At 35.5% G+C, this 14,498-nt stretch overlaps 1 protein-coding gene across 1 annotated transcript in view; it reads right to left on the reverse strand.

Moving 5' to 3' along the window:
• The window catches only part of LOC143254460 (lachesin-like), a 53,559-nt gene extending 52,439 nt beyond the window's left edge, over positions 1-1,120 (reverse strand). The window contains exon 1 of the mRNA XM_076509643.1: positions 971-1,120. Within this exon, the coding sequence (XP_076365758.1) occupies positions 971-1,120 (150 nt within the window). The remainder of the gene's footprint in view (positions 1-970) is intronic.
• Positions 1,121-14,498: the final 13,378 nt, after the last annotated feature.

Genomic DNA, 14,498 nt, shown 5'->3' on the forward strand with positions numbered 1-14,498 from the left:
ACTAAAATGGATCTTTTACCGTAAATTTTAACATTTCTTAATATTAAGTATCTTTGGTAGAACGTTTAAAGTATTAAATATTCTGCATTTTTGAACAGAAAAAAAATATATCCACTCAAATGTCATTCTTGGAATATTTGAAGAAGTTTTGATATACGTCCTTTTCTAAGTGCCTCGTGTATATAATGTCTGGGGAAATAAAGAACATGAGCTTTTTTTTATTATATAATAAAAATAATTTATCGACAACGTCTAATTTCTTGTGATTAGAGCGTATGCAGGCTAATACGGTAAAGCAACGTTCTGTGAATATCAATCGTGCACATGTGTATGCTGTAAATCAAAAGGATTGGATTTCACATTACTTCGGTCTCTTAGCAACGTTCGCACATTTCTTCAGCAGACTGTTACTCGTATCTTAACTTCACAGCTGCTTTTACGTAAATTTTAAAATGAATAATTTTGTTACGTTGGGAAACTCGGTGGACGACGATAATGGTAACAACCATTCAAAAACTTGTATTCCTGTAACTACTCAAAACAAATTACTGTGATATATTATCCACAAAAACTTCTTGGTGTTTCCTATTATTTTCAACAAGCTTTAAAAATTGCAAACATAAAACCAAGAGAATAAGCAAAACCACGACTCTGCTTTAATAAGAATATATTTGCACTGATTAAAACACGTTAGGGATGAGCACGTATCACTAGTATAACGTTGAAAACTGCTATATATCCAAACAATTAGTAAAAGTTAAGTTCGTTGTCCTCTTGAGACAAAATCATAACAGAACAAGCTCTAAAGATTCAACTACGTTTCGAGGTATCTGCTACGATACCTGGCTCTGAGATATGAAACATAACAGTTATCAGAATGATCATTTCCATGACAAAGCTCTCAATATAGCTCTAAAAGTGTTGTACAAATGAAGTGAGTTCTGACATATATATATTATTATTACCTCACCAACTTATTTCCTCCAGCAGGAAAATTTGGAAACGCAAGTCTGATATTGTCAATGACAACTGGTCTCAGCTGTGTTTTGTGGAGTTGAGTTCCAGTGGAAATGTTGTCAAGTCCGTTGTCACAGTAGCGCCCTCTACGTGTGCCAAGCATTACTGTTTTTCAGGCATGAAATCTCGTTCAATGACACACACGCAAAAAAAAAACTGACAATGGTGTATGTCATCTCGTTCAACAAAACCTACAGAATTCGGATAATACTTTCTACTGATAAAAAATCTTGTTCATGGAATGGGGTCACATATCCAACGTCTCCACTCTCAGACTCAAACGAGACACAATAGAAGTTTACAGAGCTGTACTTTCTATACCAGAGTCTCGGTGTCACTGCAGATACTTCTAAACTAGGATACATTAAGATTAGTTCAAAGCGTAATGTGTCATAATTTTAACCATCATTAATACTGTAGAAGATTATTGCAAGATACAAATCAGTAAAGCTTAGATCACTGACTTATTTTGTCCAGGATAATTGTACAATGTCGTCTTGAATCAGGAAATAAGTCAGAAATTACACTCACGTGTAAATATGCTGCTCAAAATTCTTTATGAGAAAGTAAAATTTTTCTATATTATATCTATATGAAATATAATTATTGTTATTCAATAATGTTAACGCTATTTTTGTTTATTTGTTTGTACCAAGCACAAAGCTACACCATCATGCCACTGGGAGGCGTTACTTTTTCTTGGTTTATTCTTATACAAAAGCAGGTGCCAGATAACCAGTCATCGACCGGCATGACCAGGTGGGTTAAGGCGTTCGACTCGTAACCTGAGGGTCGAATCCCGGTGGCACCAAACATGCTCGCCCTTTCATCCATGGGGGCGTTATAATGTTACGGTCAATCCCACTATTCGTTGGTAAATGAGTAGCTCAAGAGTTGGCGGTGGGTGGTGATGACTAACTGCCTTCACTCTAGTCTTACACTGTTAAATTAGGGACGACTAGCGCAGATAGCCCTCGAGTAGCTTTGCGCGAAATTCAAAACAAACAAACACTCAACACCACCTGCCAAATCTGGGAATATCGAGTTGAGTAATAACGGCTATAAAATCTAATAAATATGCAACACAATACACTCTCCATGAAAGCTCATAAATAATTTCAAAATAACTATTATGGATGTCGTAACGTTCATCATTTGCTCGTTCACACTTTAAATGTGCACTTTTAAAAGCAAACTTGTTTAAAAAAAATAGAAACTTGATTTGTTGAAAAAATCATTGGGCAACATTGGTATTCACTCTTTGATGAGTGGATGAAATCAGTCCACGATATATATTTTCTCGGCATACGTTCAGGGGTTCGACTCCCCCTCGGTGGATTCATCAGATAGCTCGATGTGGCTTTGCTATAAAAAAACACAATCTCCGTGAATCTTAGGTTGGATCTTGTTTCAAACACTTTTCAAACGCGTATGTGTATACGTGTCGTATCTGCCTTAGTTGTGAAGCGTAATTAATCTGTGGATGAATCATTTCGTTTGATCAAATCACATGATCTTGGCACCATGAAAACGACTGTTAGACTATCGTACACCCTTGTTTGTTTAGCACAGTGGTAAAACGTATAAAGTCTCTTTCTGAGAGTCTGCGTTTAACTTTTATTTACTTCTCTAGACTGTTAAGTCAGCTGACGCCCGCTGGGGATGTAAACAAAGATTTACCCTGTCCAGGTTTACTGAAGGTCTGAAGGGAGTCCACATGCCATTAGTGAAACTTGTAACCACTCCGAGATACTGTTTTGTTTCTCTAGGTTCTATTAACAGTACAAACATCTTCGTTGATTAGTCCTGGTCTGTTTTACTATCAATCTGTAAAGCATTACATTGTTAAAACTGCTGAGAACCCACTGTGGTTCTTTCACTCTCATACGTATCAGACACCTTGGTCAGTGGCTTGACAATTGTGCTTTAATAAAATTGAGTTTAAGGGTACCGTTAACATTAACAGCAGTTTTGTCATAACTAAAATACATTAAACTGATTTATGCTTTACTCGTTTAACGCACTTCTGTACCTTATTGTATCCATAGATTTACATAGTTAAACTCATTTATCCTTTAATTATTTAACACACTTCTATAGCATATTATAATCATGGATTTACATGGACGAATTTCTTTATACTTTAACCGTTGTGTAAATATTTAAAACATTTAACACAAAGTATTTTCCAATAGCTCTTCCAATTTTCCCGATATGTCCACATATTTCTATTAAAAAGACTGTGGCTAACAATTTATCAAGTCTTGTAACTAATCTTCAGATGTGCAAGAGCATTTCACTAGTTTAACTACACATGTAAAGAAAAGCAACCTTATCTTATAATAACCTACGTTATAATCAAAGTAACAACGTGTTACATTTTACTGTACTACAGCAAATGTTTACCTAAACTTTAATGTAAATATAGCGTCAACTTGAACATTATGGGGTAAGTTTAGGTGAGTACGGAAAGCGAAACTTTAACTGAATTCTTACTTGAATCTCATATCTTCAGGACTATATAACTGAAAAGAATCCTTTTAAATAAAAGCAAGATGCTTCAGCGATGCTATAGTTACACTGTTTTTCCAACTACAGTCATAATTACCAAAAGACACTGTGAGGCATGGGTTGCTAACATGCACCGAAACCAACTACTTTTGTTCATGTTAGAATTTTACGGCAAAGCACGATGTTCCTAAGGCTACACATAACAGGCGCGAAACAACTCATGAAACTCGCTTGTCAACACACTTAACATTGTTAATAAACGATATGTTACAGCTTTGGTTACCTGACAAAACAGGTTGAGACTCTAACCACCTCGCTTCTACCCATATGCATGTTTTTGTTGGGTTTTTTACCTTGTTCTTTATAAGTACAACATCTTGTTTGACCCATATTCCACTCCTCACACAATGATTTACCTGTACAATTTACACAGGATTTATTAATTCAATTTATCACATAACACTTCAAACTAATCCTTGTTACTATTCTGATAACTAAATAAAGAGAACAGCGAGTTTTGTGTAGCTCTTATTTGTAAGTTAATGATATGAATTATTTGTAATACCTCACAACGTTTCTGTTACGTACACTTTCACAAGTTTGGTGAAAATGAAAGCAAAGCTTGACCATGTGTTTTCAGATGTCAGTTTCAAAGAACGTTAGGTTACGATTGTGTTAAAAAGAACAAAACACACATACTCATATTATAAGGTTTCATAATTGATATTTAATGAAAACTTTATTTTTAAAATATACGAATTGTATATATGTGTGAGAGAGAGAGAAAGAAAATCACTTGCTTGTATTATTCAAATAAAAATCGACCAGGCGACCTTAAAGTGTATATATAATTCAGCTTAAGCTGTAGGCTCACTGCAGGGTTCACTATAAATCTTTGTCCAACATACCTTCATACATTCAAACCCCTAAAAACCTACACCCATGGAATTCACATTGTTATTGCAGTGAAGTATACTTCCGGTAAACTAAGCATATATAAGTACATATATATATTTTAGTGAAAATAAATACATTTTAATGCTGGGGGCTGGAATGCTTACTTCAAGAAGTAAGTTTTCAGTTCACTTGCCACCAAATGGTAGTACCTTATTTTCTTTTCTTATGCTGTTTCAACTAATTTTCTTCTTTACTTTGGAGAGCAATCACCTTCCCACAACTGTCTGCAAGCAGTGAAAGGTGATATAGATGTAGGACGTTGTGGGCTTTAGCACCCACATCTCGCTCTCCTAATTTATATTTCTAAATCTATTGCTACTCTTTTATTTCTTATGTGAGACTGGCCAATGGAGGTTGAGATTGATAGACGGTGTATTCCCATCGCAATGTGGGTCCTACATAATCAGTCACCTCAAAACCTAGGATACGTCTTATAATCCCACATTATAACTTGTACCGTGGGAACTTTTCAATTAGTGCAGCGTTTTGTTTAATTTACTTTTGTTCCAGTTTGTTTTCTTAAGTTATAACAAACTAAGTATATATATGTATATAGCGTTTAAAAATATATATATAATACTCAAATCTGGTGGATGTAATCATGCCTTTTAAACATAGATACCAAACAAAATCAGAGAAAATAAGCACAAAACAATAGATCACAGAAACATGGTAAGTTTTCAAAATGAAAAGAGACACTGTCATCATGAAAACATAAGATAATTAGCACTGGGTATTACCTCTCTCAGCATTAATACAATCATGAAAGCGTTGACGTATAGTATTGATCAGCCTCTAAATACTCTGCATTAGTATCCTTCTGCCACTCTATGTATAAAGTTAAAATCAGCTGTCGTTGCTGTCTTCTGTTCATAGCACTGGCAAGTTGGTCTTAGAGATTTTCTGTTGGACACAGGTAGGAAGACGAATCTGGTCACAAGACATCCTTGATGTTAAGTTATGCTATTTAAACCCTAGTTCTGTGTGATCTTGCAGTGTCCTTTTAGAAATCAACTCTTTTGGATTGATTTGCAGAAGGATCGAACGACTATGACAGTCCTGGGCCAGTGTGGTAACCTTTTGCCTTTCAGGACTTGGCCTGTCTCACACTGAACCGGTTTCCTGGTTTCTCAGAATTAGCCTGGTAATTGTTGAAGCACAAATTCTCTGGACAACATCTTTTAATCATGCCGATGGTAACCCTGTGGTTTTCTTTACTCAAGCCAGAATGATCGAATCTTTCGCTGTACTCTCATTTATTACAATCACGCATTTTTGAATGGCTAGTAATACGGATTCTTAATAAACTCATTTTAGCAGTTTTAAATCAATTAAAATATTTAACATCGAACACCTCACGTTTTTTTTATAAAATCACGTGATTTGAACTCAGTATTGTGTTATCCAAAGTAGCATAACTAGCCACACAATCAACCAGCCTATCTTCTCTCTCCTTATCACGTAAACAGCACTGTACATGTAGCTAAAGAGCAAATGATGTAAAACTTAGACTGCTGTGATCTTCTTATGTATCATTATGTATAAATACCAGTGAAAGTACCCGGTTTTGTTCGGGTTATTAAATTACTATATTCAATATAACGTTTTTTCATTTTAGCATAAACGAACAGGCAAGAAAAACATTTTAAACATTTTTATGTACTAAAACATAAAAACATTTCTATGTGGTTTTTCATTACCTTGCCTCATTAAGAAGATGGACGTACGCACGTGGATAAGATAAATAATATAATACCCTGGTGTATATACTCAGGGTCTACTTAGTATTTTGTAAAGTAAAAAAGCACTTACTTTCTATGTGGTTTTCGCTGGCTTGCCTCATTAAAAAGATTTGCATGCGTGCACATACCTGGATAACATCACTAATGATGCTCATGTTCACACTCTCACAATCTACTTAATATGGGTGCATTTCTGATTTCTAGGTTCATAATTCTTGAGGATATGACGGTTGCATTTCTTTTCTATGTGATTTTTCGCATAAAAAGATACGCAGCATACAAATAAATAACAATACCCAGGTGTACACCCTCAGGAGAGGGGTTAAAATAAGTCCTCAAATATTCTTTCATTTTTATAATGAAACTTGTATGTGTTGCAATTATTTCTACCAACAGAAACTATCTTTTTTCCCACAGTCTATAAAGATATTATATTCATAATATAATCCTTTCAAAGTGAAATACGATCAAGAATAAATGTAAACAAAAAACAAACAAAAACTCGTTATGCGAGATACTTTTATCCACATATTAGTACTACAGTTGAACGTAATTCATATTTCTAGCCCTGGATCCGAGAGGGAGAGATCTGTTCATGCATGTCAAACAGCGCGTAGGGAAGGGACAGCTCTGAACGCTGTGTTAACTTTAAAGAGTTTGTTTCTCATTTTAGGCACGAAACAAACGGAGCGTTATTTTCATTCATTAACCGTTATGTCCTAATAAGTGCTTTCTACATATACTGGAACTTCTGTTTGCGTTCCAAATTTTTATATGATCCTAAAGGCACGTTTTTGAGATCTGTCCCTTATAAAGTAAGTGCATGCTGGGTGAGTTGTAAGATAATAGTTCTATCTTTCCACATTGCTGGTTTCAAGTTTCAAGCCTAATTTGCCACTCGATAATGAGCTATCATATATAAGATTTATAACCAACAAATGTAATCCATTTTATAAAAAAGGCTAATGCTTCTCTAAATTCTAGATGATTGTTGTAATAAAGACAAACATGCATGGTGTTGGAAACCTTGAGATAAACTTGTGCACAAGCAGATCAAAAACTTAATAGCGTCGCATATATAAGAAATGAAAAATAAATTGAATTTCAGATCGCAAACTATTACTAAAGGCAAAATATATCCCAGTAGGAGAGGTATTTACGGAATAGGGAACCAATGAGAGATGGCTATACACTGTTACACTGCCTAATATCTCTTTAATTCAACTGATATTCACAAAGACTGGCGGGTGATTATTTTTAAATGGGCTTCCTTCTTTTATCTCGTAAATAAACAATATCTTAAGTGGGGGTGTTTTGAAGGAGTAATTATACTTAAACAATTTATAAAAACTTGTACCTCAGTCAAATGATACGTTATAACATTTGTAGCACATAAAATCTGATGAATCTGGGTACTAATCAAAATGACTAAATTAAAAGTGAGAGAAGGAATGAGTTTATAATCAAAAACAATAATTGGTTAGATAACAATGCCCCTTACTATAAATGGCTACATAACAATTCCCCTTAACATTGGGCTTTCAATGTGAAAATAATTTTCTACTTTTTTATTTCAACTAACACCATTTAACAACAACCAACTACAGTCTTGCTCTAATAGTCTGTCGTCGGTAATTTTCTTTTTTTCCAGATTTTCCATAATGTCCCTGTTTTGAAACGTTATCACCACACAACTGATAATTCTTGTGGGCGAGATGGTACCAATAAAGAGTCCAATAGTAATATATAAGGGATAAGAAACGGTCTGCGACATACTCGGCCAACATCTTTAACCTGTTGACTGCCAAGTATTTCAGCTGCTACAATACAACTCTAATGCTTCTTCATTTTATAACTTTTTTCGTGACGCCATTTTGGATAGAAAGTGAAACAATTTGCAAGTAGGTCAAATGCATGTATGGTGCTGACATTTAGCGTTGAAGTTAGGCATTATTGAGAACGAAATAACTCGTCCGTGGCACTGTGTTACCGATCGGCTTGGACGAGTTATCTCGTCTACGGCACTGAACAGGTTAAAAAAGGTGGAACAGTTTTCGTGTACTTGCGCGAAGCTACACAATGGGCTATTTGCGCTCTGCCGAAACAGGGTAATCGAGCCATGGATTTTAGCGTTTTAAGTCTGTAAAGTTAGCGCTGACAAACAAGGAAATGGAAATATTCCTAAAATAATTCGAAGAGGGCATGGATTTTCTCTCGGATGTATATTTCGCGAGAAAGGTAAAGACGAATGATATGATCAACAGCAGTTGAAACAAGAGCCTTTGCTGGTATAAACGTAAGCCAACTGAAATATATTAATACACTTGACATTGATGGCGAAGATTTTACACAAGGTTTCCTATTTGACGAGATTACTTCACTTCTAATATTTCTGTAGATATATAGCTGAGATGAGCTATTAACTTTAAACGCCAGAAAACTTATTGCAAAAAATATCCCAATTCATCCGCCAATACCGTGGCAGAATGTGTTATTGTGCTACTCACTATCCAACTTAAAATGAGCAATTCTAGAAAAGTTACGCTGTAATGGATACATCTGCGAACTTTATTTCTAGTAAAACACGGTAATGCCAGATTACTACCAAAATACATAGTTAAGGATAAAAAAAGACTTTTCTAGAAATCATTTTTTCAATATTGTTGCTCCTCAGCAAGTTTAATTTCCTCCATCGCTAAGTGAACTTCAATGTATCAGTTGAGTAAAACGAATATGTTGCGTACGACAAATCCATGGGTATACAGTTGCTTAAAGAACATAAATTGTCCGCATATTGATTTTTAAAGGATTGCGCTAACTCGGGGCAATATATTGGATGGGTATAAAGATAACTTAACTTCAGCTGTGAGTGTGTTATAAGAGTGACAGTCAATACCTTTATTTAAAAAAAAGAAAAAAAAGCCGGAACATCCCAAGTAGCGGTTGGTGCTGTTGAATGGCTGTCTTCCTTTCAGAAGTAACGGCTATATTTCAGCCCAAGAGGTCATTTGTAAACTACCTAGTTTACACCTATGTTCGGCCCGGCATGGCCAAGCGCGTTAAGGCGTGCAACTCGTAATCTGAGGGTCGCGGGTTCGCATCCCCGGTCGCACCAAACATGCTCGCCCTTTCAGCCGTGGGGGCGTTATAATGACCCGATCAATCCCATTATTTGTTAGTTAAAAAGTAGCCCAAGAGTTGGCGGTGCGTGGTGATGACTAGTTGCTTTCCCTGTAGTCTTACACTGCTAATTTAGGGACGGCTAGCACAGATAGCCCTTGAGTAGCTTTGTGCGAAATTCAAAAACAAATAAACAAAAGAAACAAACAAAACAAACATACACCTATGTTCATAACTGCCATTCAGGTTAAATAATACCGCACGCTAGTGACTTCTATAACTAGGCAGTATTTGTTTATTTAATGTCAAGTACGAAGCTACACAATGGAACGTCTGTGATCTGCCAACAACGGTTATCGAAGTCCGACTTGTAGTATAGTACGTTCACAGACATACCACTGTGCCACTGGAGAGCACTTAGCAACATATGTTCCAAAACATAAATACATTTCAAACCTACAAAGTGAGGTATTTGTGTGGTTGGTACTCACAAACACATTGTTTTTATATAGTGAAATATTTAATAAAACTTACTACATTATTATTATCTCACTACATTATTAAATATACCGTTATTAAAATGATAATGATTGACTATTACTGTCAGTTTTGATCTTACTGAAAGTTATATCCGTCATTTCAGAGTTTAGAGTAATGGTCAAGTACAATACTGTTGCAAGAAATATGATACGCTTCGATAATTATTACACAACACTCTTCAACAATATTTTGATAAAATACGGTTTAAGTCGCTGCCATTTATCGCACGAAAAATAAAAAGCAACAGACGAAACGTAAGTGTAGATCCTTTGATGTGAAGTGTGTCACAAAACTGACAAATTATCCTCAATTCAAATGATACAGAATAACTCATATAAGTCCTTAAAAATACATATTTTAAACATTTAACTGCCATGACAACTGATCCACAATAATTCAATGTAATTTTCATTAATCTCTGATCAAAACCAAACTTATTACATTTATCAACACACTGGAGGAAAAAGAAAATCTTAGACAATAATTGAACTGTATATATACTGGATTAACTAATAGTACGTACCGTCATAAAACAAAAATTATAATGATTAGAATACTGATTCATCAGTTGAGTACCTTTGTCATTATTCCCGTCTTTCCGGAACTAATCCCAACATCTCACAACGTTCAATCAACTTGAGAGACTTAAATTAGTTCTAAGTCCTTATAATAGGTTAAAAATCCAAATAATATTCATAAGTATAAAAATAAATGTGTGCAAAACGAGTTTTATAAATGTAATATATATATGTGTGTGTGTATGAACAGAGCCAATTCCATTAGTCAAACTAACTTTGAAGAAAGAATGGAATATAAAGTACTTGCTTACATAGACTTTACTTAACATTGATTAATGTTTCATTGAAACAAATTCTATGCAGTATTACGAACTGCAATTTCCTTAAAGTTAAATATTGTGTCAGGTTTTAAAACAGGCTTAAAGAATTTAGGAAGATTATGCTGTATCATACTTCCATCAGAGTGGAAGAAATAAAATGAAACATTGCTTCCTCAAAATAACTGGTATGGGTATTAAAACTTTAATTGAAATAAATATTTTTATTAAAAAATAAATTACTTTACTTAATGTTTTAATATCCACACCAGCCGTCATGATAATACATTGTTACTTCAAGTGGGTTTCTCGTCATCACAAAAAATAATATGCTGTTTTTATTTATTTGCTGTTAAACATAACGCAATGCAAGCTGACATCTCCGCAGGGCTGGTCCTAGAGTGCAGGGTACTTGTGTGCAAAAATTAATTGTGGGCCATCCCGCTACAATGTACACGAAATTACACTGTGTAACAAAATTTTTACTTTTTTCTTGTTCCTGGGCAGAAAGTGTTAGTTCCTAATTGTTTATGCCTAAAGTAAATGGAAAAGGCATATTTTTCTCTTCAAACATTGCTTTTGTGACCCGGGTAATGAAATTTTCAAATTTACCCATTTTCCAGAACATTCCAGGTAGATTCAGTGCTGAGTAGTTGACAGAGAATTTTCTCGAACTTACAAGAATTTTCAAGAACCTTTTAGAATTTTCTAGAACTTTCCATAGTAATATATATATGCAGGGGCTCACTACTCACCACTTCAGTTTAGTTCTAGCTACCTAAGTGAACATATAAACCTATATGATTTTATCAGAGATGGCATCAAGAAGCTGCAAGCATTCTCCAGATACATTCTGCTGTGTATGTGGCCAATTTATCAAGACAAGAGCCAAAAAGTATTCTGTGACAGCATCTGCTAAAATGTGTGAAGCCTACAAGGCATATTTCCGCATGTCTGTCAGGGATCAAGACACACCCTGGGCACCTCATTTTACCTGTGAGCACTGCAAAAAACTCTAGAAGGTGAGATGGACAATTTTTGCTTGCTTGAATAGTAATATTTTATATTATACAAATTTTAGACCTTTTAAAATTCAAGTATTTTAATTTATATTTTTAATTTCCAATAATATAGAAAAATATTACATATAAAATATTTTACATGAACCTCTTACACATTAGTTGTGGATGAAATAAATTTATTCTTCATAATAACAATTTTATTTTGCTCTTTTGCAGGATGGTACAGAGGAAAAAGAGAGAGCCAAGAACGAAACTGTTCTTGTGCATGGTATTCGGCAATGCAATATTGGCGTGAACAGGGAGAAAGCAGCCACCAAAGAGATCTTAGTCTCAGAAAATCAAAGAGATGCCAGAAAATCGAATGCCGAGCTTTTAACATCTAGGCTCAAGGAGTGGGATTTGTTAGATGAAAGTGTGCAAGTCAAAAATCAGAGGAAGCGTCACCAACATTTTCAAGCCTGTTCACTCACCAAGATGGGTTCTACTTCTGCCACAATATATCCGGTCTGTGCGAGGCAACTAGAATTGCCTTTAACCCGAACTATGGCAAAATGTGTTGCAGGATGCTCCTAAAGTTCCATATCCTTGACGCTCATCTTGATAAATTCAAGGAGAACATAGGAGCATACTCAGAGTAGCAAGGCGAGCGTTTCTACCAAGATATACGGAACTTTGAACGCCGCTACCGAAGAGTGTATAACGAAAACATGATGGGAGACTATATTTGGGGGCTGATACGTGAAAGTGATTTTTATTGCGGTCGCAAATCTCGAAAAACTACTCACTTCTAAACATTTTGTTCATTTTTATATAACTTTAATATAAATACATGTAAATCTTGTAAATAACACATACTATACAGGAAAAAAATTTGTGTTACATAATGTTATATATATCAGGTCATCCCCTAAGTAATGTCCGAAAATTTAATACAGAAAGTGCATCGTCATTTTTGTCTTTGTAGAAAGCTTTAATGACTAAAATATGTAGTAGGACGTGTATAAAAATGTTCAGACAAATAAAAGAAATTAACCCAACTCCACTTTTTTCAGGTCATTAATTAAATAAACCCTTATGAAGATGGATGTGTCTAAGAAGCATATCAGGCATATAATGCTTTATGAGTTTAAAAAAGGCAACAGTGCAGCATAAACTACACGAAACATTCAAGGTGTTTATGGTGCGGTGTCTATCAGTGAAAGAAAATGTCGAAGATGGATTCAGAAGCTCAGGTCAGGTGACTAGAGCTTAAGTGATGCGTCACGTTCAGGTCGTCCTGTTGAGTTTAATAGTGACTTGTTGTTGGCTACACTTGATGAAAATTGTGCTGTAACAGTTGAAGAACTAGCACAGAAGCTTAATTCAACCCATTCAACAGTTCACTGTCATCTGCAACAGCTTGGAAAGGTGTCAAAACTTCAAAAATTGGTCCCTCATGATTTGAGAGAAGCCAACCTTAGAGCTAGAGTGGACATTTGCACTTCTCTGCACTCTCGTGAATGTAACTCACCTTTTTTGGTCAGGTTAGTGGCTGGAGATGAAAAATGGATATTTTATAAAAAGGTTAAGCGCCGCAGACAATGACTCAGTGCAGGTAAACTGGCTAGGGCACAGCCCAAAATGGACCTCCACCCTAAGAAGGTCTTGTTAAGCATTTGGTGGGATATTATTGGTGTGATCCACTTTGAGTTGCTGCCACTCAATGTTACAATTACATCACATTTCAAGTGTCAACAGTTAGAGCATTTGAATATTGCACGGAAAGAAACGAGGTCTGTTTTGATCAATCGTAAAGGTGTTGCGTTACACCAGGATAATGCACACCCCATACAGCAAGGATCATGCAGTCATGTAAAAAAGTTGGGACACTCGATGAAAGTCTGTGTATATTTGTAACATTTTTGGATATATAGATATTTAATCTCAATTTTAACAATACCGAGAGATTATAGGAATATAACTAAACAATTAAAACTGAAGAAAAGACCTTCTGTAAATGTCATGCTACAAAATGCATATTCGAACTGAGGAAACAGTTAGGACACCCCCTACATTTATACCCACATAAAATGGCTCAACTCACACACAGGTGTATCACACCAGATGCACGTGATTAGAAGATCGCTACTCAGCATTGTGAATGAGGCTTGCCCTATTTAAACCTCAGACATTTAGTTTTGTGTGCTCCTGACTGTTGAAGTGAGAGTGAGCACCATGGTGAGAGCAAAAGAGCTGTTTGAGGCCTTCAGAAAGAAAGTTGTAGCAGCTTATGAGTTTGGTAAGGGATTTAAAAATATCCCAAAAGATTTCGAAATCAGCCATTCCACTGTCCAGGAAATCGTCAACAAGTGAAGGGCTTTCAAAACAACTGCCAACAGGCCCAGATCTAATCGTCCAAGCATGTTCACCCCGAGAGCAGACCGCAAGATGCTAAAAGAGGTCTCCAAAAACCCTAAAATGCCATCACGGGGCCTACAGCAGGCTCTGGCTACTGTTGATGTGAAAGTGCATGCCTCTACAATCAGAAAGAGACTGCACAAGTGTAACTTGCATGGGAGGTGTGCAAGGAGGAAACCTTTGCTCTCTAAAAGAAACATCAAGGCCAGACTTAAGTTTCCCAGAGAGAATGTAGACAAAGACCAGGACTTCTGGAATAATGTTCCATGGAAAGATGAGTCCATAATTAAATTATTTGGACACCAGAACAAAGGCCATGTTTGGCGTAAACCAAATACAGCATTCCAGGAAAAGAAC

This window comes from Tachypleus tridentatus, chromosome 6, assembly GCF_004210375.1.
Source record: "Tachypleus tridentatus isolate NWPU-2018 chromosome 6, ASM421037v1, whole genome shotgun sequence".
Lineage (NCBI taxonomy): Eukaryota > Metazoa > Arthropoda > Merostomata > Xiphosura > Limulidae > Tachypleus > Tachypleus tridentatus.